We start from the raw sequence: 23,444 nt of genomic DNA, 5'->3' as shown, positions 1-23,444 counted from the left end.
ATGACATAATTTAATTGTATCTGGAGTAAAATTGGTTCCATCATTTTATATTAAAACTATATATTTAATAAAACTATCGCAGAAACACTGCCTGAAATGGCTTATTTCTTTTGTCTCTTGTCAAAATCTGCGCAACCACAATGCCACCATCTTGTGGACATATTGACTTATTGTGACTTCTGCACACAAAAGAGCAAACTATGGCCAATTTTGACAGTCCACTCGATTAGATGCAAATATTTGACATTTCCGGGTCCCAGCAAAAACAAAGGCACTTCAATTTAAAATTATCAATGATATTTACCCAACTAAAAATATGATGAAGACGAAATTTAAAATGGATGTAGGAAACTGTGTTTTTTGTGAAAGTGAAATTGAAGATTTAGACCACCTTTTCTTTTGGTGTGAGTCTGAGCAAAGGTTTTGGCTTGACCTTCAACATTGGGCTTATTCAAAAACTTTACTGTGTGTTACTCTTAGTATCTCTGATGTTAGATATGGCTTTTTTCATAACAGTAAATTTGACTTTTTCATTAACTATTATGTTGGCTAAAGAATACATACACAAATGCCGTTTCTTTAAAATAAAATAAAACAAAACAAAAAACTTCATTGGAAGAATGATCTTAAATCCTACAACATTTCGTTAAAACTTATTAACACCAAGAATGCTGTAAAACTGACTTCATTTATTGAAAGGCTTTTTTGTAAGATGTTTGTTCTGGCTGTATATTCTTTGGATGTAATGAGTTGCCTGTAATGTTTTTTTTTTTTTTTCTCAGTATCATGTTGCGTTATTTTGTTTTTATCTGTCTGTAGTTGTTGATATGTGCAATGGTTGAATAAATGTTTGAGTATTTTTTTAAAAACTGCCAGTTTGCTAGTTTAAAGTATTTTTTTTTAACTAGAGACGCATGGTGTGACGTCACAGACAGGCGACATTTATATGCCAATCGCGGTTATGCTAACGGTATGATCTAGCCATTAAGAATGTTGGGACTTGATTAGTTTTTAGTAAGCATGTTCTACTCATGTTTGAGTAACTACGTATTAAAAAGGCCACGAGAAAGGGCTAACTAGTTTTGGCCACGTTAGCTTGTTGAGTTGATACTTGATATGATGTTACGTCTCGTAATTAATTCTTATACAAACACAACAGCAAAACGTCCGCAGAAACTAGTTGAACATCATTGTGAGTTTCAGTCATTTGTTGGCACTGTAAACGTCAGTAGCACTTTAAATGTGATATAATATTAATAAATCGGATTCGGGTGAAATGTAGGACAGCCATGTTGGTTGGGGTGAAGTTTTGATTGCGTCACAAGAAGACGCCTTCTTTGTTTACATCAAGAATGGCGCGGTTCAAAAGTTTAGAGACCTGCTTTAAAAAAGGAATCAGCAGGTCAGTATTTTTTTATTTATTTTTTTTTTTCCATCAAACGGTATTTTGGCTGCGATAGTACCATGGGCTCATTTTCGTGTTTCTTGGTCGGAAGTGAACACGTGTGTAGTTCAATGTCTGTTGGAATGCAAAGCTCGTGCACGTGTTTTTCTTTTCTTTACAAGTTGGTGTACCTTTATTGAATTATTTATTGGTTTATGTAAAATCATAAATTTGCGAGTTTTTCCATTGTGGCATGCGTGTCGCCCAGGCCTGGCTCGTTGCTCGCTCGAGTTTGCAGTAATTTGACAGCTTGTAGACGTGGCCCGTGACACCTCCGTATGATTCGGTCAAACACCGTCGGAACTCCGCCTTCGAGCCTTCAGCCTTCTACCCGCTTTTGTACTTCCACGTGCCGAGAGTGACAGCCTCTCCAGATGTCTGGCTCTCCAATGTACCACTCTATTCTTAAACTGTTTCCAAGAAATGCATTTCAACGTTTCATCCTATCGCTATGTTAAAAGTAGTGCGTGACACTGGCTTCGAATTGTTTTTAGTTTTGCTTTATAACATTAAATTCGGATGCAGAAGAGTAAAGTAGCAGACGCGTGGTGTACAATTTGGACCAATTAGTCGTATAGCCAGAAGTGGCAGCCTATAAATCTTCACCGTTTCCTTAGTTCAGCGGCCAACCGAGAGGAGTCCCGTGACGTGTAAAGTCAACGCGGGCTCGGTAAGCTTGACTCCGATTTTGAGAACTTTTCATTTACACTTGTTTACCTCGGCGAAAGTCTACATTACAAAACAAAAATCGTAGTACGCCCTCAACGAAGCCGTCCACCCCTAATTGCCAGCTTTCATTTGCATCAACCAGAGGTGAGTGATAGTCACCCGCGTCCACAGGTGTTAGATCAGTGGTTCTTAACCTTTTTGGAGGTACCGAACCCCATCAGTTTCATGTACGCATTCAACGAACCCCTCTTTTGGGGGGTGGATGACATATCAGCAAATCAGTGTGACTTCTGCTGTTGCCTTTGCGAGACCATTTCAGATATGCGTTATCGCGAATTTACACGACATTCAGGTGTGTTCGGTCATCCGCGGGGGGGCAGGGCAATGACATACCAGCTCTGCCGAACCCCTGAAGCCGACTCACCGAACCCCTAGGGTTCGATGGAACTGTGTTGGATAAATACACAAAAAGTAACGTATATTGTGCACATTAAACGGTGAAATAAATCTAGTAGCAAGTCAACCTGGCAGCGTTAGTTTTCTTTCTTCGCAGACTTGTTGTGGAAATTGTCACAAACGGAAGGTTAACGTATCTAAGGCGACAATAAAGTCATGGCGCGGTTTTAAGGCTAAGGGCTCAAGTTTGAAGTCAACATTTCACGCAGATTTTCTGATTGTATGGCTAAATAAAGACTCATTGGATGGAGTGGTATCGGAACTAAAGCTGAATGCCAAAGGGGCGAGTGGAGGCGGCTTTCCCTCAACGATTTTGGCCTACGAGCTAGCAGCTAATCAATCGGTCACGTTTTATTAATAACTTGTATTAAATGTATGTGTAAAATCGACTCATTCTATTCTAAATCATTCAGTCCATTAAAATTTAAAGGGTTCAAAATATTCAACATGTCAAACTAAAATCTTGTAGTAATAACAAATAGTGTCATGTTTTTAAATGGTTTATGGTCCTTTTTAATTTAATGTCCATTAAGTCACTTCAAAAGCCTTTAGATTACAAAATAATACTCTTAATTATATCATCTGCTTTGTGTGTAAGATGATAATAAATTGGTCCAGTTCATCAACATAAAAACCTTTCACATAAGGCAGCGACATGAGAAGGAAGAATGCCTAGGGGGCTAATTTTCCTCAAGCATCTGCCTTCTTCTACCATCCAGCAATCGCGTGGTTGTTAAAGACTGAACTTCTCATTCCAGTTGTGCATGTGATGTGAACGCCTCATCGCAGCGGAGGTGCATGCAAGAGCTTTTAATGACCTTTGGCCGGCACCATGTCTGGTGTGGAAGTCTGTCCCTGCAACCCGCCTCCGCCTGAGGTGGTCAACCCAAAGCGACCGGGACGCACCACCAACCAGCTGCAGTACCTGGAGAAGACGGTGGTCAAAGCTTTGTGGCGACACCAGTTCTCGTGGCCCTTCCGCCAGCCCGTAGATGCCATAGAGCTGCATCTCCCTGTGAGTTGGACCTCATTGCGACTTTTTTCCTCCAAGTTCCTGTCCGTCAAGTTGTGCTGACATGCTCTCCCCTCTTGCTGTTTCATCTCCAGGATTATTACACAATTATCAAGAATCCAATGGATATGGGCACCATAAAGAAGCGACTTCAGAACAAGTATTACTGGAAAGCGATGGAGTGCATCCAAGATTTTAACACCATGTTCACTAACTGCTATACGTACAACAAGGTGAGAAAGCGTTACTACCACACACCTAAAAGAGTTAAAAAAAAAAAAAATGTAACTGACCTACCCCATAAAACTGGAATCATTCATTTTTATTTCTTAACCACAAACTGGTTGTCAAAATACAGTAATCCTTCATTTATTGCAGTGGTCACATTGCTGCCCAATCCCAAGAAAGTCCTCAAAGAATCAACCAAGCAATATTTATACATATTTTCAAGTTTAAAAAAAAAACAACAACCTAATCAACTCATTTGAGTCTATCTGTGGTAAATTCAGTTGATGGGACATCATTTGGAAAGGCGCACACCTTAATAAGGTCACACTGTTGACAACTGCTTTTCAGTGCGCAAACAGAGCATGACGTAAAAGGATTTTATTTTTAACTAAATTTGCAGAAATATCTTTTTTTTTTTTTAATCTTGTCATCATTTGGGTGTTTGCAGATTTTTGAGGATCAAAATGAGGTTGTGAATATTTTACCGGATTGACTATGTTTGGTCTTGATTGTTAGTGTCCATGTATTCCCGTCCTCAGCCCGAAGATGACATTGTTTTCATGGCCCAGACGCTGGAAAAGCTTTTTCTGCTTGAAGTCGCTAAAATGCCAACAGACGAATGTGAAGTCCTGCAAGACGCCACAAAAGAAGCAAGCAAAGGAAAGAAAAGCAATGCTGGTAAATTACGAGAGACAATTTACTCTGGGTCTCTTTCACGTGGGGGACACAGACTCAAGACTTTGACATAGAACCCAGCAAGGTTTGCTGCGTGCTTTTACACAGCAACACGGCATGCCACCATAAAATAATTTGATGCGAGGCAACGTCTGCAGAGGAAAAGTCGCAGAATGCAACAAAATGAAAATCCTGTGATAACGTATTGGCGCTGCTTATTGTCCAGCAGGTTCGTTGAAGCCAAGACCCGTTGTGTCAAAAGTGGTCCTCCAGCAGACGGCGATGGTCATCCCGCCAGATGCACCTCTCCTGGAGTCACCTGACGCAGTTCCAGCGCAGATGGATGAAAGTGTAAGTAGAGAAGTGGCACATTTAAATTCCACACCAATAGGGCTGCCACAAGCAATTGATAAATTTGGAATAGTCTTACTCTCCTAGTTTTAATTCAAATAATTTTCATGTTTATTTTTTCCTCTTTCCACTGTTCAGATCAACACAGTTAACAAGAGAAAACTTGACCCTGTCCCTTCAGCGGTAACAAGCAGCGTCAGTGAGCCGCCGGTGTCCTGCGCGCCGCCAGTGTCCTGCATGCCGTCTGTGAGGACGGGCAGCGGGCGGGCCATCAAGGTCCGAAAGAAAGACCTCACCGCCCTGGAAAACATGCAGCCAAAACTGTCCGAGCCCCTGCGGCACTGCGACGTCATCTTAAAGGAGATGTTCTCTAAGAGGCACTACGCCTACGCGTGGCCCTTCTACACACCCGTGGACACCGTGGGCCTGGCACTGCACGACTACCACGACATTATCAAACAGCCCATGGACCTGGGCACCATCAAGGCAAGTTTTAGGCTTTCAGGTGAGCCTTTCAAAGACTACATGGATTGGGTTTCAAACAATCTTAGAGTTTATTTATGGTCAAGGTCTAAATGCACGATTTCAATTTTGTCTAAATCCAGAAAAAGATGGAGCAGCGAGAGTACACGGCTGCGAAGGAGTTTGCTGCTGACATCAGGCTGATGTTCTCCAACTGCTTCAAGTACAACCCTCCTGCACATGAGGTCGTCTACATGGCCAGGAAGCTGCAGGTAGACGTGCGTGTAGCATGACCACAACACAAAAAAATGTCAAGACAAGCCTACTGGAACACCAGAATGGTTAATGTCACAAATTTATTTTCTTCTCAATTATTCCATCAGTTAATCAGATACAATTTTATTTCGCATGAAAGTGTATACCAAAAATTGCATATTTTCAAATGTAAAGAAACTTTGTGTTTACTCGTTACTTAAAGGTGTCCTCTTGTCACAAACCAGGAGGTTTTTGAGGCACGTTACGCTAAGGTTCCACAGGAGCTGGCGGAATGCTGCGTGGCGGCGCCTCGGCGCCTCGATAAGCCCAAAGGCGAGTGCGTTGGAAGCCGCTCCCTCTCGGCCCGTTCCTCCTCATCCTCTGAGAGTGAGAGCTCCTCCAACACGGAGAGTTCATCACAGGTCGCCGCGCAACTGGCCAACTTGGAGGAGAAGGTCTGTCGGATATCCATGATCTACCCGCCATCATTTAAAATTCCTTCCACAGTGATTCGGGAGCAGAGAATGCGCAAATGAGATAATTCCTCATTCTTCATTCTGGCGTGTAGTTGAAGGCGGTGAGTGCCCAGCTTAGGAGACTCACCGAGGACCCCTTGATGATTCCCAAGAAAAGGGACAAGTTGAGAAAAGAGAAAAGGGCCAAAGAAAAGGACATCACTCGACACAAATCTTCCGAGTATGAATGTACCGTGGAGAAAAACATCAAGAATTCTGCTTTGTATGTATGCTTTGATATTTTTCTTAAGGGGTGCATGTGTGTGTTTTGGTGCTTATTTGAGCATTTTGTGGCATCACAACAACAGGAACGTGACTTTCCGAGACAAGACGACACCGCTGACTTACCGGGAGAAGCAGCAACTCAGGCGGAATTTGGCTGCTTTGCCCAAGGGCAAGCTGGCACACATCATCAAGGCCTGCGATGCCCCGTCGCCTCGCTTGACCTCCAGGGAGATGCCGACGGTAAACTCGGAGAAGATGAAGATGTCCGCGCAGAGGTGCCTGCAGAGGTTCGTGGTGGCGTGCCGGTGGAAGAAATCTGGCCAGAAGGATTGCTCTGTCAAGAAGCTAATGGAGAGAAGCGCTGAAGCAACGCATTCAGGCAAGTTGAAGGAGGCCAGGAGACGCAAGATGCTCATGAAGCCGCTGCCTCACATGAAAAAGAAGAATGCAGCCGTTGAGAGATGTTTCCACCTTTGCCTGTTACACTTAACATGAGGATGAATTTAATTAGCAGCCAACTATTCTGGTCATCTACAAATAACATTTTGACATGACTTTCAACTTTTGCTCGTTCGAGCAAGCTCACACCTCCTGTGTCCGCAACCATTCTTCTTTTGCTTTCAGTCAAACCAGCTGCTTCGCCTGACTTTATCTGCCCGTCAGCGCTCAGCAGTAGCAACTCGTCACCTACTTCCTGCTGTAGCAGCGACAGCGGCGGTAGCTCCCCGTCTTCTGACAACGCTCGCTCATCTTCTGGTAAGCTACTCTGATGTTGCATTACACCAAACACAATCAGAGAATACAAGTCCAGCTGGGGATACAATTGAAATGGTGAAATGGATAACTTCTGTGTATTCATTCCAAACTTTATATTGCTTGTCTGCCAGCGGGCAAACTCCAGAAGAGCGCTAAAGGCCGATGTCAAAAGTTGACTGTGAAGGTAAACCTCTGCCAGTGGCTGTTGAGGCTTTGAAGCTGCCAGGGTGCCAACGACTGCTTGTCACGCTGCAGGCTGCCAGTAGCAAGCTGACCTACAGGGGGCGCTCTGGTAACACACACTCCTCTGCTCCAGCTGCTGCTTCCAAGCTAACAAAGGCCAAACACCATTGGGGGAGCGACGCCGGCAAGAAGTTGCCCCCTCCAGGTGGCGTTTACATCTAGTAATTTTAAATGCAGTAGGATTGCATTGAACTAATGCATTTGCAGTAAACCTTTATGTACCTTTTTGTAAGTATTTGTGTGTATTTAACAGACCTGTACCAAATGCCGTCTCCTGAAACTATACTGGTCTGGGCCACCACTGGATTTGAGGTAACCCTGCCAAATATGTTGAACAACGAAAATCCAAACAAATCTATGTTTTTGGAAGTTTAAAACCAAAAAAATGGGATAAAAATCTTTTTAACAGCCATATTGCTCATCTTGGCTTGTTTTTAGGCCCCTATCCTGTCACCGTTGGGCAAGAGTCCACTGCCTGCCAGAGATCACATTACAACTGGCAAGTCATCTTCCAAAACAAATTCTTCTCTCTGGGGATTTAAGAATTGTTTTCATTTTTCGCTACTGAACCCAAAGAGCATATGGAAGAAACCAAAGAGTTTCTCTCTACTAACAAGTAGCACAAAATGAAAAAATTGAGTAGCTTTACTATTGAAATAAAACAAAACTTGTTTTCATCCAGGTTTCAAATGCCCTGAAAATGTTCCTGACAGTCAAGTGGCACATGTGACGTCATCTTCCAATTCTCCCATTAAATCAACCCTACAGGAAAAGAATCCTAAAAGCGTAAGTTCCTGCGGGACGTAACATGGGTGGACTTTAAATTGTAGTTCAAATTTCATGTTTTTGTTTGTTTGATTTTAATCTTAGGACATAGTTCTGAAAAACGCTGAGTCATGGGCCCGACTGATGAAGCAGTCGTCCGCCATCCCGACCACCATCAAGTCATCCAAAGAGAGCTTCCAGCAGTTCCGGAAGGCTGCCATGGAGAAAGAAGAGCGCGAGAAGGCGCTGAAGAAACAGTTGGAGGTTCCAGAAAAGTGGTGACAAAAAATTCTTAATAATAACCGCACCTTTTAAAAAGTTTGCCTTTTGCTAATTTCACACATTGATTCTCGACGCCAGTCTGAACAAAAATCCACCACCGGGCAAAGAAGAGCTTCCATCTCTCGGGAGCTGCGTCCTTCTGGCAGAGACGACACCAGACGTCCCCGGCAGCGGCGAGCAGCCCACATCACCCGTGGAGACCTGGCTCGGGACCGCCTGGTCCCCCGCAAGTCGAGCGCGGGAGCTGGCCAGGAAGAAGGAACAGGAACGTCGCAGACGTGAAGCGGTGAGAAAGGCTGGAAACCCTTTTTTTAATTTTTTTTTTATTAATCGTCTTTGGTACATTCTTCAACTACATGTTTTTAACTTTCATCTACTTTTGTGGTTTCCCTGATAGATGTCATGCATTGACATGACCATGCAGCAGGACATCATGACCACTTTTGAACTCAACCTGGACTAAAAAGCAAAACTCCTGATGAGATTTACTTGAAATCAAAGAAGTGCCTTGAGTCTCCTCTGGTGAATACGGCCAAGCCTTGCCCTTGAGAACTTCCGCACTCCTACACTTTTGGCACTTCTGCGTCTGGGGAAAGTCCCTGAACGTGCGCTGTTTGTTGTCCGCATAGTGGCTTTTTGCAGGTTTATGTTATTGAAAAAAAAATAAAATGCACATATGGAAGTATGTCTGTGCCATCTTAAGTTTAAATTTGATTTTTCTGTTTTTTTTCCCTTCCCCATCAAACAATTCTGGCCTGGTGGTAAAGATAAAAAATGTATTGGTAGAAAAAAAGAAAAGATTCAAATTCCAAAGTCAGATGGTGCAGTTGTACATCCATACATTGGCTTCTATGCACATGTGCCATTTTGTTTACAAAGAACACGATTTTGCGTGCATCCTTTCCATTCACTGCTTTCTCTTGTTGTATGACACGCACCGCACTTTGTTGGCCATGCTGTCGTTCGTCTCTTTTGTATGTTGCGCCTTGAATACGTTTGAACGAAGAGAGGCTTGTTTGAGTTGTTATGGGTTTTTGTTTATTCCCGAAAATAATAAAATTATTTTCACTAAGCAATCGGCATGGCCTTGGCATGGTTTGCGCATATGCGGGAAATTGCCTAAGGTCTCAAATCTGGGTGACTTTCTTTTATGAGGCGGCCCATCTGTCTAAGACAGTAATTACGCCGAGTGTGTTTTTAAATTGACTTCAGTGTACTGTATGTTTATTCTTGCAGAAGGTCCACGTGTTTTGTGCACGCCGCGTGCCACCAATAAGAGAATAGACGTGAGGTGGAACATTAACTCTTGATTGGCCCTAAACAACACCCCCCTCCCTCCCTTCCTTTCTCGTTTTCCTCCCAGTCGTCCGTCCCATTGAGCAGCTCGTCGTTTGGGATCCTCCCTCCCGCTCCTTTTCTTCTTCGTCTTCCTCCTCATCCTCTTCATCCGTCCGAGACTGGCAACGCGATGCAAAGATGGCGCATCCGCTGCGCACATCGCTGCCTCCGCTTCTCGTCCGCCTGGCGCTGCGCTTTAGACTTTGCGCCTACTGGTCGCTCGTCGCCGCCTTTTGTGCGCTTTGCGGCGCCGCGGCGCTGCTGCGGCTCTGCTGGAGCGCCATCGCGCGGCCGACTGCCACCTTCCGCTGGACGCTGCGTGAGGCGCCGCCGGCGTGTCTGCACGACACGTCCTTGGGCACACACTGCTATGTGCGCATAAAGGTAAGTGTGGGAGGGAGTGAGAGGCGTGTGCATGAGCTGTGGGGGCGTGTGTACGAAGGTTTGGTGGTGGTGTGCGTGCGCCTTGAGTCGTGATGGCTGTGGCCGTGCGCGTGTGAGTTTTGTTTTCGTCTGGGGCGCGTGCACACGTGTGCAACTCGACTCCGAGAAGTGTTGCTATTGCATCATCAATTTAAGCAAAGACGTCCACCTTATTAGGTACACTTTTGAACTAGATTCCACAAGTTTGGCACCTTTTGATCTGTAGGATGATTGGGAAAATCTGTGAGACTCAATGTCACAACATCTATTTTGTGTGTCTTGCGTCCCCGCAGGAGTCGGGCCTAAGGTTTCACTATGTGGCAGCGGGCGAGCGGGGCAAGCCCCTCATGCTCTTCCTGCATGGCTTCCCTGAGTTCTGGTACGTGAGCCAGTCCACAAGCACCTTTGGGCGCCTTTTATTTTTTCCTCCTCTACCCTTAACTGTTAAAAAATGCCTCTTGGAGCATCCTGCTTCTTCAAACTCCCCCACGGGTGCAAATCCTTTAAGATATCTGTCTCAGCTGCCGTTTGGATTATGATATGATGTAAGGCCCTTGTGGATTGGGGTCAAAGATGTTGTCAGGTTGCATCGCCGTCTCTTCGCAGCGTGCAGAAGACATGCCAAGATAATTTGGTTTTCCTTTCACGACAGAAATGGACATGTCATTTGGAAACTTGGAAAGAACTCGGTAAAAAAATGTCCTAAATGTCGCTGTCGCAATGGATCCAATCATACTGACAACAGTACGTAGCAAGATTTTTTTTATCTTGCCAAATATTATGATTAGGAATTTCCCAGGAACTGTTTGTGTTAGCACCACAAGTTCTCGAGAACTTTATTTCCACCACACATTTCAAAAGTGCGTTGTCGTGCCGCAGGTTCTCCTGGCGCTACCAGCTGCGTGAGTTCAAGAGCGAGTTCCGTGTGGTGGCGGTGGACATGCGAGGCTACGGGGAGTCGGACCTGCCACTCGCTGTGGACAGCTACAGACCCGAACTGCTGCTCACCGACGTCAAGGACATGGTGGAGCACCTCGGTGAGTTCGCAGAGACGCGTGCTAATGGTGTGAGGAGGCGGTAACCATAGCAACCAGTTAGACTGGCGCTTTGAGGCCTTGAAACAAGTGACAGGATGCACTAAAATATGGTTGCCGTGGTTACAAGGTCATCATGTTTGGCTTAATAATAAGCACTGACTTCACCTGTTCTTCTGGCCTTCCTTTCCTGACAACTTGCATCTCTGATCCCTTCCACTCTTTCCCCCATCTTTCTATTTCTTTTCCTCCTTTTGTCTGGTCTTTTCTTGCCCCCCTGATGTTTTTTTCCTGTCGTTTTGGGGTTTGAGGCTACAACCGTTGCTTCCTGGTGGGTCACGACTGGGGAGGCACCATCGCGTGGTTGTTTGCCATCAACTACCCGGAGATGGTCGCCAAGCTCATTGTCCTCAACTGTCCGCATCCATCCGTCCACGCAGGTAACGCTCCATCTTTCTATTTCTCCGTCTCATCAAGGAGGAGGCTGGGCACACTACAGTGCTTTAATTATCAATGTTATGTTCCTTCCTCATCCTCACCTTTGTTGTCATCTTATTTCCTTCCTCCTGCTCCTCTTTGCCCTTGCCTTCTCCTCGTTCTTCCCCTCCCCGTCCTCTTCTTGTTGTCCTGTCATTGTTCAGACTATGCCTTGCGCCACCCCAGCCAGATGTTGAAGTGCAGTCACTTCTTCTTCTTCCAGCTGCCTCGCCTGCCTGAGCTAATGCTCTCCATCAATGACTTCAAGGTGCCCTCCCCCAACCTTGACTCTTTTCAAGGGCACAGCTCTCGTGCGTGCGTACGTGCGTGCGTTTCCTATCGTCTGTTCTATTTTAAGAGTGCATCAGAGTGTAGGCTAAAAATAGGCTAAAAATAGACGCATAGAGGGAGAAAAAAAAAGATCAGCAATCTTCTGTGGAAAATTCTTTATCCTTATGAGTATTTCTAGCCTCTTGAAGCTTTTATAGTGCAGCGCCCCAAAACAGTCTATTTTGTCAGGGTAGCTGTCATTTTAGTTGCTCACAAAAAGGCTGCATTAAACTAATTTTCTATGATCACCAATGGACAAAAAATCCCACAAGACAATAAAAAAGCTATGAAAGTATTCTTCTGTTCTGATTAAGATTAGATGTTCAAATAGTACGTGAACGATGTCCTACCATTAATATTTGCCATTAAAATGCTAAATTGAAAGGCCACGTTCAACCAAAATCTTACCAGAAGAGTGGAACTCCTTGTTTGTGTCCCAACAGCCCGTGAAACTAAAAGGTAGCATTACATAACAGGTTCATATGGGGCTGACGCAGTGTGTGTTTGTTGTGTTTGTTGTGCTATCAGCAGGAAGTCAAGAGTAGGCCAAGTAAAGTGGGCACACGCTGCTCTTCCGCCCAAATCTTTTTCTCTGACTTGTGCGTTTTTCTTTTGCCTTGCCACCAAGGCTCTGAAGGCTTTGTTCACCAGCCGGAGCACCGGAATGGCCCGGAAAGGAAGATGGCTGACGGCGGAAGAGCTGGAAGCGTACCTGTACGCGTTGTCGCAGCCTGGCGCTCTGACAGCCGCGCTCAACTACTTCAGGAATGTTTTCAGGTGTGGAGGTTAATAATGATTAATATAATATTAATACATATAGTTGAATGTGAACATTAATAATGTAATAATAATAAAATAATGTCTATTGATAATACAAATCGTCAAAGTAGTGCATGGTCGAGGTTTCATTTTGCTTTTGTTTTGCATCCCTCGAGTGTCCTTGCTTAGGAGGGTCAGATGTTGCTCTGCATGCTTTGACACAGCCCATTATCTTCATGCGTCACCTTGAACAACTCATCGCACCCGTTGCCATCGCAACACGTCGCCAACAGGTGCTGCCCTGCAAAAAAAATCTGGCTTTTTGGGGGGGGGCGAGGGTGGGGGAAGAGTGGAGTGGATAGCTGGTCTGCTGCCCAGGTTCTGGGTTTGATTCTCGGTTCCGGCCCCCCTGTGTGCCCTGACATTGGCTAGCGATAAATTTATCCACCAGTCAAGGGTATGCCTTGGCTCTCACCCCAAGTGAGAAGTCAGTTGGAAGAAACTCAACTCACCTGCTCCCCTAAATGAGGACAAACCTTGTCGTTGTCCTGCATGGCGCCCTTTAGTGTAGGATCAGAAAGAAAGTAAACATTTATTAAAGCTGAGCAAAAAGAGCGCAAATGTTATTCGGCGCACGTTTGAATTAACAAACTCATCACACATGAACGAGCCAACCATCTGCTACCCAATCTTGCTGCTGCTTTTTATAGCACAGAACAGTGGAAAGGAGAAAATGTGTTGCCTTTTACTGCTGTTGTCTCATGTGTGATTTTTATTCGACAATTTCATGTTACTTGGTAAGAGTAAGTACTCGTATTGGCATCGGTCTGAAAAAAAAAACACTGCTATTGAACAGCGTTAGTTCTATGCTCAAGTTCCACTTGACGTATTTGTAACATGATGTTTTGATATGACCGCAGCTCTCTGCCGCTGAGCCACAACCAAGTGCGGTCTCCAGTGCTGCTGCTGTGGGGCGAGCGCGACGCCTTCGTAGAGCAGGAGATGGCTGAGGAGTGCCGGGTGCACATCCGCAATCACTTCCGCCTCAACGTCATCTCGGGGGCCAGCCACTGGCTGCAACAAGACCAGCCCGACATCGTCAACACGCTCATGTGGACTTTCCTCAAGGAAGGCGACAGCCGCAAGGGCCACAGGAACTGATGGACGAACGGACGGACGGGCAGACACTGGCGTTGCCAGGCAACAGAGCGATGACGCAACTGCCAGTTTCAAAGCACACTTTGAGGCGGACGTGGCTGAGAATGACGCAGGGACTTTTATTCACAGTCCGGAAGATGCATTTTGTTATATTGCAGCCTTATTTCAAATGGATTGAAGTCTTTTTTTTTTGGAGGGCATTCCAAAAAGTTAATTTAATCCACCCCCCCACTTCAGTCATCTATTTGGGGGTGTACAATACCTCCTGCTTTGTACCACCGCACACATTCCAAAGTTCACAGAGCCGCCATTTTGATTTTATAAATAAACACACTTCCTGTCACATTTTGTGGACTTCTTCTAAAAGTAAACACCATTAAAAAAAGATGTTATAAGCAAAACATCAGGAACAGAACTGGAGGTTCTGATACAAATAGAGTAACACAAAAATAAACACAACATGCTCACTCCACAATGTTTTATGTGCCACCACTCGAATTTCACTTCACATCAATTCTAAGTTCTTTTTGTCCTATTTAAAGTCACGCAATCAGTCGCATGAGAAACATTCAAACCGATCCGACATTTCACTGTTTGCTTTCTTGACAACTGGGCCAGGACAAGAAGCGAAAATGGGGTCAGGAAAATAAAGCCCGGTCTCCTGCTGAGCATCCACGGACACAGTAGTGGTTCCAAAGTAGCACAATCCAGTGGAGTCCATGTTTGTCCCTCCGGGCTCAGAGACAAAGTGCTGTCCTTAACTTTGACCTGGCTCGATTTAACGCGGGTCGACGTCCAGCCAGCGAACTCTTGGAGTGGCCTCGGGCTCACCAAGGAAACTCCGGAAGTTCACTTGCTTCCTGATATGTGGTGCGATGTGACACTGAGGCGAAATGTGATGCGATGCGGTGAAATGTGAGACTATTGACACTTTTCAATATTTTCAAGCAGTATCTTCAGAGAAAAGCAGTCAAGGGTGTACACTATTTAGTAGCCAGGTCAGGTATCAGGCGGCAATCCCGTCTGGATCTACATAATTGAGCCATATATCATTAGCTCGTTATCATCCAACTCGTTAGGCTGTTTTTTTTAATTTTCCTCCACAGGAAGGAAACATGAAGCTGATCTGATCAAAGAGCACCTTGATTCAATTTGTGCTCATCAAAGAAAAGCTCATTACGATCAGTAGTACCGAGGCCAGTCCCTGTTGTATACGTTTGGTGACTTTCTGTCTCCTTCCTTTCAAGTTTTACTCATTTTCTATTATCGCCAATTCTATTCAACAATTTCTAAAATATCAACATTATTTCCAATCATTCAGATAAACACTGATTTATGCTAATTTACGTAGCTCTTTTGTGGTGTTTTGCATTACATGTTAGCATGCTTTTCGTTATACTGTACAATATATAGTTTAGTTGAACATGTAGAAGTCAAATGCTTAATTTGATTTTTACATTTTACAGTAAACGTCAACTGTGAGTGACAGAATGACAGCACCTGACGGAAACAAACAAAGCAATTGAAGTCCTTGTCGGAGGTAATGGCCCGCTAATCTTGGGAGGTGAGTAGACGCTGGCCTCCCGGATTAAACCGGTGGCGGTCACGGCTAATCTGATACAACCCATACTCACATTCACTCGGTGATGCGTCTTCCGCGCCAGTGTGAATCTGAGGAGGGCGGGGATGTGTGTTGCTATGGCGATGAAAGGTCCTTCCAAGCAGCTGCTGATTGGCTGACACAGCACAGCACCATTTTTCCATTCCTACCACACCCCTCCTCGTTCTCCTCCCCCCCTCCTCACCCAGGCGCTCCAATCACCAGATGCATTCCACGCTGCTGTACTGCGCCTCCTCTGGAGCTTCTCGCGGGTTCTGGAGAGGAATCGGAGCAGGTGAGACGTCTGTGGTGTGGGAATGAGATTCTGATGCTTAGCTTAGCTTGGTCCTTTTATGGTTATTAGTATTTGCTGCATGATTTTAGGAAAAATGTGTATGTGTGTGTGTGTGAAGGGGAGGTGACTAAAATGGTGCACATGATCCACACGCTGGTCTGTGCGTGCTAAGGCGACACTAAAGTAGCCGCCTGAATAATTCATTATGGATCTTATCGTTTGCACACTGCATGGAAAACACACAGACTACGTCACGAGGCATATCGTTATCACCGTATTAACAGAATAATAATAAAAATACATTACATTATTTGCTGAATTTGCATGAATGCAGTTTGGCTGCAGCATGCCGATCAATTCATTGAGTGAAGGTTTGTTTTTTTCTCTGCTCAATGGATTGTGTGTGTGAATGTGTGCGTGCGTGTGTGCGTGTGAGTGTGCGTGTGCGCGTGCCTGGGCGCAAGGTTAGCTAAGCTAGTCAGTTCACTAATGATGTTCCCGCAGATGCTTTGGACCAGAAGATTGTCGTCAGCAGCTCTTTGGTAGTTGTTACTTAATTAAGTGGAAGGTTAGTAAAGCACATGGTGCGGTCCTTCTACAATGTTGTGTGCATCCACATTTCCGTCCCAGGACGCTTCTGATTTATCGGTTGCACCCAGTCTGCCTTGTTTCTTTGTTTTATTTGTTTCTCCAATGTAGTAATTTTTCCCCTCTCATCCTGGTCACTCCACAGTGTTGTGTGCATCCATGTTTATGTTGCGGGTAGCTATGGGGCTTACTTGATCTGCACGAGTTTCCTCAATTGAAGATTTCTTTAATTTACCCCAAAATAGTCCCTTCACCACCCCAATATACATTACTATTGTAAACCTTTCTTCTTTCTTCACAACAGTTCATTCTAACATTGTCCACTTTTCCTTTGAAGTCATTGTCATACCAGTTGCCTGCCTTGTTTATCTGTTTGACTCAACAATTAGAGTCGAGCCTCGTGCACAGAGTTTCCGATTTCCACACCATCTCAAATGCAGCAGTGCCATGACATCATTGTTCTAATGTAGCCAGGAAAGAAAAAACTCGACTGTTTGGTCCAGCGAGCTCACCCATCCAGAAAATGTTGAATATGAATCCTTTGTGCAATTAAAGCACAATTAAAAGTAATCAATAAAAATGTTAAAATTCTGGTTTTAACGCATTAGCATCAATGCTAACATTAATACGTCTTTTGACAGGCAGACAATGCTGCGTGCTGTGCTGTAAGCACACGTACTAATTCCAGCCCTTGATTGCAGAGGTTTGCCACGTGACACAAATAGCAAAGCCAGCTTGAGCGCATCAACGTGGAATGAGCAGTAGATGTGCCGCCAAGGCGGATGAGGCAGGATGGAGAGCACCTCGCAGTCTTTTATTGATCTACGTTGAGCAACAGAAACAATGAGCGGCCACTTCATTAGTACCACAAAAGCTCTCAGAGTGATTCTCAAATTTTTTACAATAAGTACCACCTCAAAAGCAGAAAGATGGTCAGTGTGAAACGTGTTTGTCCACAAAGTGATGTCGCCAACGACTACTCCAACCAGCATTGACTGTGACTCTCACACAGTTTCTGTTCTTTTGTGTCTTGAGGAGCACCAGGAGTCGCTTCTAAGATGTTCTCCGTCTGCTGAGTTCAAGAGTGCACTGATTCCACTTGCCGCCATGAAGTCGGATTCTCTGACAACCGTTCACCCATCGGGAGATGCACAAACCTCCAAGGTGAAACTTACCAAGAAGCCTGGAGAGCGGACCACTGTGGCAAAGCCAAAGACAACATCGACTGGAACACCGATTCTGAACGGCACCGCTGTGGGGGCCAGGCGGGATGTCGCCGGTCCGGCTCGCTCTCGTGTGGCGAAGGAGCCTGAGAAGAAGGCCAATCCCGGAACCAGATCCAAGACCTCCCCTCCAAGCTGTGTGTCAAAACCTCCAAGAAGTTCTACGCAACACACCGCCTCGTCAACGTCGAGCGGCGTCTCGCCAGAAAACGGCGGCGGCGGCAAGAGCCCTCGAAATGGCACTACTTCCATTCCAGGTGCTGATTTGTTATCTTGACATCATTGAAACTGAATGACAGAGGTGCGAATAAGCCGTAAGCAAATCCCAAGTTAAATTGGTCAATCAAATAGGTCAAGTTGGCCCAAGTCAATCAAGTAGAGCATTCTAAGTTTACAACAAGGGATGTTTAAAATTTGCCAAGTCGTGTCACCACAGCGTGTAAGCAAGCAGAGATAAAGCACTCAGGCTGCTATCGGTCTGCCGGCAGCTGCTCAACCGCAGACGTCGCCTAAGCCCTGCACAGCTGCTACCAGACTGCGGGGACTTGGTGTGTGTGTGTGTGTCGGGTTGACGGAGCACTTTGAGCGTTTGCGGTTTTAGAAGCCGCTTAATCCTGATGTCATCCCTGATAGCATTATTCAAGGCCTTCTGTACACAAGCACTTGAAACACACAAAGCAAAACCTCCAAGGCTGATCACAATCCGTCCTGGTACACTGGTCAACCAACCTTCATTTTATTTGGATTTACCCTCAACTGGAAAGGACATTTTGACATCTTGTGGCTAGCTATTCTATTGCTATCAGGGCAGAGCAGATGAACAGCAACTGTCCCTCTTTTGTCCTCAACATGCACTCTTGCGGTTTACAACCTTGTTGTAGGAGCAAAGCCCAAACAGCAGGCCAAGCCACCGAACAAACTTGCAGCGACCAAATCGGATGCAACAAAGCAGAGCAGCAGGTGAGTTTGCTGAATACATTGTTAGAAATTAAACCCGATGGTTGTAATGGTTTTGTCCATCAGCAGTCCCGGCAGCAGGTCCAAGGTGAAAGTACCGCCTGGAGGAGTGGAGGCCCCTGTGGCTGGAGCAGTGGGAGCAAGAGCGGACCCCAAAGGCAAAGGAGTCCAAGACAGTAACGGTCAGATTTGGTGCATTTTACATTTGACTTCTTTGAGTCAAAATGGCCTTTTAACAGCTACCTTCTCTTTTTGGCGTTTAGTCACCAAGTATGGATCTGTTGGGAAAAAGCAAACTTTGCCCAGGAAGGATTTAGATGGCCCGAGATCCTCTGCACTGAGCAAACCACACGGGGAAACTGCCAGAAAGGTCTTAACCTCAGTTTCGGCTAAATCCTCTTCTAAACCAACCAAAGTGTCTCCCACATCTACTAAGCAGCCCTTCAACAAATCAGCACCAAAACTTAAAAGTACCACAGAATCGGAGGGACCTTCACCAAAAACTGGAGTAACCATCAGAAGTTCTAAAGGTCAGGGTGCTAAGGAAAATGGTTCAGACTCTAAAAGTGAAGAGGTGGACAGCGGCGGCGCAGGGGCAGATAGCGCTGCGGAACTCGTAGCACCATTGCCACCAAAAGGCCAAGATTCCCTCAGCCCCCATCAGGACTCAACTTCTTCCGTTGTCCAGAAGACTGACCAACAGTCCACAAATGGCGCAAATGAACCTTGCGTAGCGCCGCCAGCAGTAAGATCCATTGCCGTGGTTAAAATGTCTGACAGCCTTACGGGGCTTCAGTCACCGAGTACGCCTGGGGACACCCCCTGCAGTGGGGCAAGTACCAGCACTCCCTTAGAGGACTCCTGGAGCGGCGGCATCCACCCACAAGTTAGCCCTACATCAGAAACGGGCAGTACGCACTCAACCTCCTCGGACGACATCAAGCCCCGGTCGGAGGACTACGACGCAGGGGGTTCGCAAGATGACGACGGGTACAACGAACAAGGCGTGTCCAAGTGCAGCACCATGCGCTGCCACGACTTCCTCGGCCGCAGCAGCAGCGACACCAGCACACCTGAGGAAATCAAGATGTACGAGGCCGGCACGGGGCTGAGAGTGGAAGTCCGGCTGCGTGGCCGGGAGGTGGAGACCACCAGCGAGGAGGAAGGCGCGAGGCCACGTCCCCGGTCGTGGTTGCAAAGGGAGGAACGTTCAGTGACCGCCGAGACGCCTACCAGCGTCCCTGAGCGCCAGACTTCAGAGGAGGAGGACGATGATGAAGAGGAGACAGAGGAGGAGAGATCAGAAGTGGAGGTAATCCCTAATCAAGGCCCGACCGAAGCCTCGCCGCCCTTTCAAGGGATCATCAATCCGGCCTTCGATGATGACGCCGCGGACCCAGAGAACGAGCAGCCGGACTTTCAGTCTACATCCAACTTCCGCCGCTCTGTTTTGCTTTCCGTGGATGAGTGCGAGGAATTGGGCTCTGAGGAAGGCGGTGTCCAAACCCCTCAAGACCACGTCGACGGAGCCACTCCGTGCGATGTTTTTGAGTCGGACTCCGTCACTCCACAATGCCACCGCGCCCCATCCCATGAACACTCCATGACAGCGCACCAGCCGCAAGGTGAGGAACCGCAAGAAAGGCCCTTGAAGTTCCTGACGGAGATTCAGGAGACGCAAAGCCAAGGGACCAACGGCCCTCCGCCGAGCACCAATACCACCAGAGACCCCCCGCCCCAGGAGCGGCCGTGTCACCTGGCCCTGCGGCCACCATACACCAATGGAACCAAGAAGACCGACTTACACCTAGACTTAAATGAGCCGCACAAGATGGGGGACTCTCCCTTACAGTCTCCAGCAGGTAACGTATGATCTATGGACTCTCCCTTGCTCCTCCCCCAAAGCCATTCTCTGCGCCTGACTCTTAGACCTGTACCCACCATCCCTTGTGTAGAAAGAAGGATATTACCACTTCAGACATTCAAGTTCAAATTCAAATCAACTCACATCTCCACAGCTAAACATCTGCTCTCATCGCAATGCATTTGAATTTGCAACACCCATATCCTTAATCAGATCCCACCGGTGAAGGGGCGGGGCTTTTCTGACAAGCACCCTTATATACAAACGCTTTCTCTTTGTGATTCATTTCAGACCACGCTGCATATTTCCATGTCCGAGATTGCCCCGTGTAGCATTTTGGTGGTGAAATGCAACAGAAAACCCACAAACGACACCTGTTAAATTGTCTAATAGAAGCTCCGCCTCCGACCGAGTTGTTTGTTTTAGGTCATTAGCAAAGCATGGGAAAATCCCTCAAGGCTTTTTAGGCGATTACAGAATCTCACCCAGCTTTAAACAATTTTGAACAAGCTGGAAAATATATGAAAAGATATCAAACCTTGACCTATGTAAACATTCTAAGTTCAATTCTTCCTCTTTCTGCCATCTAGCAAACTACAGTATAAGTAGCAAAATTTAAAAGAAAAAAAACAGTGCTTGTTAAAATGCTATACGTGATAACATCTTTCAAATAAATATGTATTTTTATTGAAAAAAAATGGTAAATTGTGTAGCAGACAAAAAGTTAATTGAACTAAAGAGAATGTTGAAGCTCCTGCTTGTTTAAATTGTGCACCAAGTTGTCTTTTGTTTTGTTATTGGTCTTTTTTTATTGTTTGGCTCTGCACACATGCATGCTGCCGCTTTCCCTTACATCCATTTTATTTATGTTGGTCATTTTTGGTATTAGATTTGTGTCCCGGTGTTTAAAACAAGAAACAGTGTTGTTGTTTGCTTATGCTGGCAGTGTTCCTCCTGTATCGTACATTTTGTCCCCTTCCTTTCTGTCCAACTCCTCCAAAAACTACAACACAGTTTGCCAATGAGAAGAGTATAGTCATGCAAACTAACTTTATTTTATATTTTGTGACACACATAATTTCCGTCCAATGCATGGCTTATTGCTTTGTTTGAGCATTTGGATGAAGGAAAAAAAAAAAAGATTTCAAAGGTGTTTTTTTTTTTTTCTGTAAAAGGGGTGTCCAAATTCAGTCCCGGGGGCCATTTTGTGCCCCCCCCCCCTTTCCTCTCAAACCCTGCTTAACCCAGGCATTTTTATCCCTTTATTTATTTGTGCGTTGCTGACAGTGATTTGTCTCTGAAATGTTAAAAACCAAAAAGATGCACGGGGCTGTGACACAGTTTGTCATTTTGCAATAATGTCAATTGTTTTTAGGCGACATTGCTTGTGACAGATTGGATCTAGGCGACGGCAAACCCGAGCGGACGCCGTCCAACAAAGCCCTCCTCTCCCCCATTTACGAGATGGACGCAGGCGATGCGTTCGTGCGCCGCTCGGACAAGGACACAACGGTACAAGAAAAGTTTGAGGACAAAGGCAGCGATTTTGCCAAGCGGGATTGGAGTCTTCTCAGGCAGCTCCTCTCGGAGCAGGAGTCCAATCTGGGCGTGATCAACCCGGTGCCAGAGGAGCTGAACCTGGCACAGTACCTCATCAAGCAGACGCTGTCTTTGTCCCGAGACTGTCTGGACGCCAGGTCCTTCTTGTCCCCGGAGAGGGAAACCTTCAAGCGCTGGGCCGAACTCATCTCGCCCATGGAGGACTCGTCCACCAGTATCACGGTGACCAGCTTCTCCCCGGAAGATGCCGCCTCGCCGCAAGGGGAGTGGACCATTGTGGAACTAGAAACACACCATTGACCTTGTGTTCACACGTGAAAAGTAAAGGCGTATTTTATCTTGGTCCCCGTTTATTCAAATTATTTATTTATTTATAACCTCTGGCAGGTTCATTCACCTGATCTTCTGTACACATGTTCACACCCGATCGTCCTAATCATTCGGTGTTCTAATCGATTCTTTTTGGGAAAACACTACAGCCTTGCATTGTGTGTTGTGCTACCAAATTAAAGATGTGTGTTTATGTAGAGCTGGAATGGTTCCTATGGTCAAGACACGTAATACGGTCAAATTGCGGAACAATCCTGGGGGGAACACCCTATAAACACGTGGCTTGCCTTAGATTTGAAAATCCATCCATTTTCTGTACCACTTTGTCCCCACGGGGGTCGTGGGCGTGCTGGAGCCTATCCCAGCCGTCATTGGGCAGTAGGCGGGGGGGGGGGGGGGGGGGGGGAGACACCCTGAGCTGGTTGCCAGCCAATCGCAGGGCATACGGAGACAAACAGTCATCCGCACTCACACCTAGGGACAATTTGTAGCGCTCAATCGGCCTACCAAGCATGTTTTTGGGATGGGGTAGGATACCCACGCGGACACCGGGCGAACATGCTAACTCCACGCAGGGAGGTTCCGCAGGTGGAATACAAGACGTACCCTCCTAACTGTGAGGCGGACGTGCTACCCAGTGCGTCACCGAGCCGCCAAAAACCTAAACTTGAAACTGAAAATAAACGTGTTGAGCTTGATGATTGCAAAAATAAAAAAGACTGTTCAAAATAAAAATAGTATAATCTGGCACTTGCTGGCATGGACTGACGAGTGACCGTTGAACAAGAACGCTTGACAGGGTCTTCAGGGAGCGCAGGTACGAAAGCAAATGAAACTCAACACTTAGATACGCCATATTCATAACATTGTCAACTCGCAAGACACACAGCAAGTCAATCCGGATTAATTACTTAATTATAAATAAATATCTTGTTTACAAAATAGGGGTCCGCATACCCCCATTTGAGAGAATGTACAATGTCGAGTGATACACTCTAAACTTGTAGTGGTGGGTACAATCCTCAACCTCGCTGATTATGTCAAAGTGATAGATGTGGAACTGCAAAATGGGTTTTTTTTTTCTATCGCTCTTACCGCTATATATATATATATATATATATATATATATATATATATATATATATATATATATATATATATATATATATA

The 23,444-nt window shown here is 45.7% G+C and overlaps 3 protein-coding genes across 8 annotated transcripts; all 3 read left to right on the top strand.

Moving 5' to 3' along the window:
- Window positions 1-912: 912 nt before the first annotated feature.
- On the top strand, window positions 913-7,566 carry LOC125972548 (bromodomain testis-specific protein). Of its 6 annotated transcripts, none has more exons than XM_068652183.1 (13): window positions 913-1,192; window positions 3,328-3,584; window positions 3,677-3,814; window positions 4,349-4,487; window positions 4,711-4,835; window positions 4,974-5,321; window positions 5,441-5,569; window positions 5,798-6,007; window positions 6,121-6,290; window positions 6,376-7,048; window positions 7,180-7,232; window positions 7,304-7,436; window positions 7,545-7,566. In XM_068652183.1, exons 2-10 carry the CDS (start codon window positions 3,402-3,404, stop codon window positions 6,785-6,787), a joined length of 1,854 nt encoding a protein of 617 aa, XP_068508284.1. In that variant the 5' UTR covers window positions 913-1,192; window positions 3,328-3,401; the 3' UTR covers window positions 6,788-7,048; window positions 7,180-7,232; window positions 7,304-7,436; window positions 7,545-7,566. The 6 variants fall into 6 exon arrangements, with proteins under 6 accessions (XP_068508284.1, XP_068508287.1, XP_068508282.1 ...); XM_068652186.1 differs by having other exon boundaries at window positions 913-1,402; window positions 4,714-4,835; XM_068652181.1 differs by having other exon boundaries at window positions 913-1,402.
- A 2,125-nt stretch (window positions 7,567-9,691) lies between these two features.
- ephx4 (epoxide hydrolase 4) lies at window positions 9,692-14,200 on the top strand. The gene is made up of 7 exons (XM_049722370.1): window positions 9,692-10,060; window positions 10,393-10,478; window positions 10,979-11,136; window positions 11,445-11,573; window positions 11,775-11,878; window positions 12,569-12,717; window positions 13,620-14,200. The coding sequence occupies exons 1-7, from the start codon at window positions 9,815-9,817 to the stop codon at window positions 13,858-13,860; spliced, it is 1,113 nt and encodes a 370-aa protein (XP_049578327.1). The 5' UTR covers window positions 9,692-9,814; the 3' UTR covers window positions 13,861-14,200.
- Window positions 14,201-15,665: 1,465 nt separating this feature from the next.
- On the top strand, window positions 15,666-22,471 carry btbd8 (BTB domain containing 8). Its single transcript, XM_049722357.2, has 7 exons — window positions 15,666-15,752; window positions 16,257-16,320; window positions 17,376-17,820; window positions 18,445-18,523; window positions 18,587-18,702; window positions 18,784-20,382; window positions 21,760-22,471. Exons 3-7 carry the CDS (start codon window positions 17,448-17,450, stop codon window positions 22,242-22,244), a joined length of 2,652 nt encoding a protein of 883 aa, XP_049578314.1. The 5' UTR covers window positions 15,666-15,752; window positions 16,257-16,320; window positions 17,376-17,447; the 3' UTR covers window positions 22,245-22,471.
- The last annotated feature ends 973 nt before the right edge of the window (window positions 22,472-23,444 follow it).

Source organism: Syngnathus scovelli, chromosome 10 (genome assembly GCF_024217435.2).
Source record: "Syngnathus scovelli strain Florida chromosome 10, RoL_Ssco_1.2, whole genome shotgun sequence".
NCBI classification, from domain to species: domain Eukaryota; kingdom Metazoa; phylum Chordata; class Actinopteri; order Syngnathiformes; family Syngnathidae; genus Syngnathus; species Syngnathus scovelli.
Note: the sequence above shows the minus strand (reverse complement) of the source record. Positions and strands in the feature narration are given on the sequence as shown.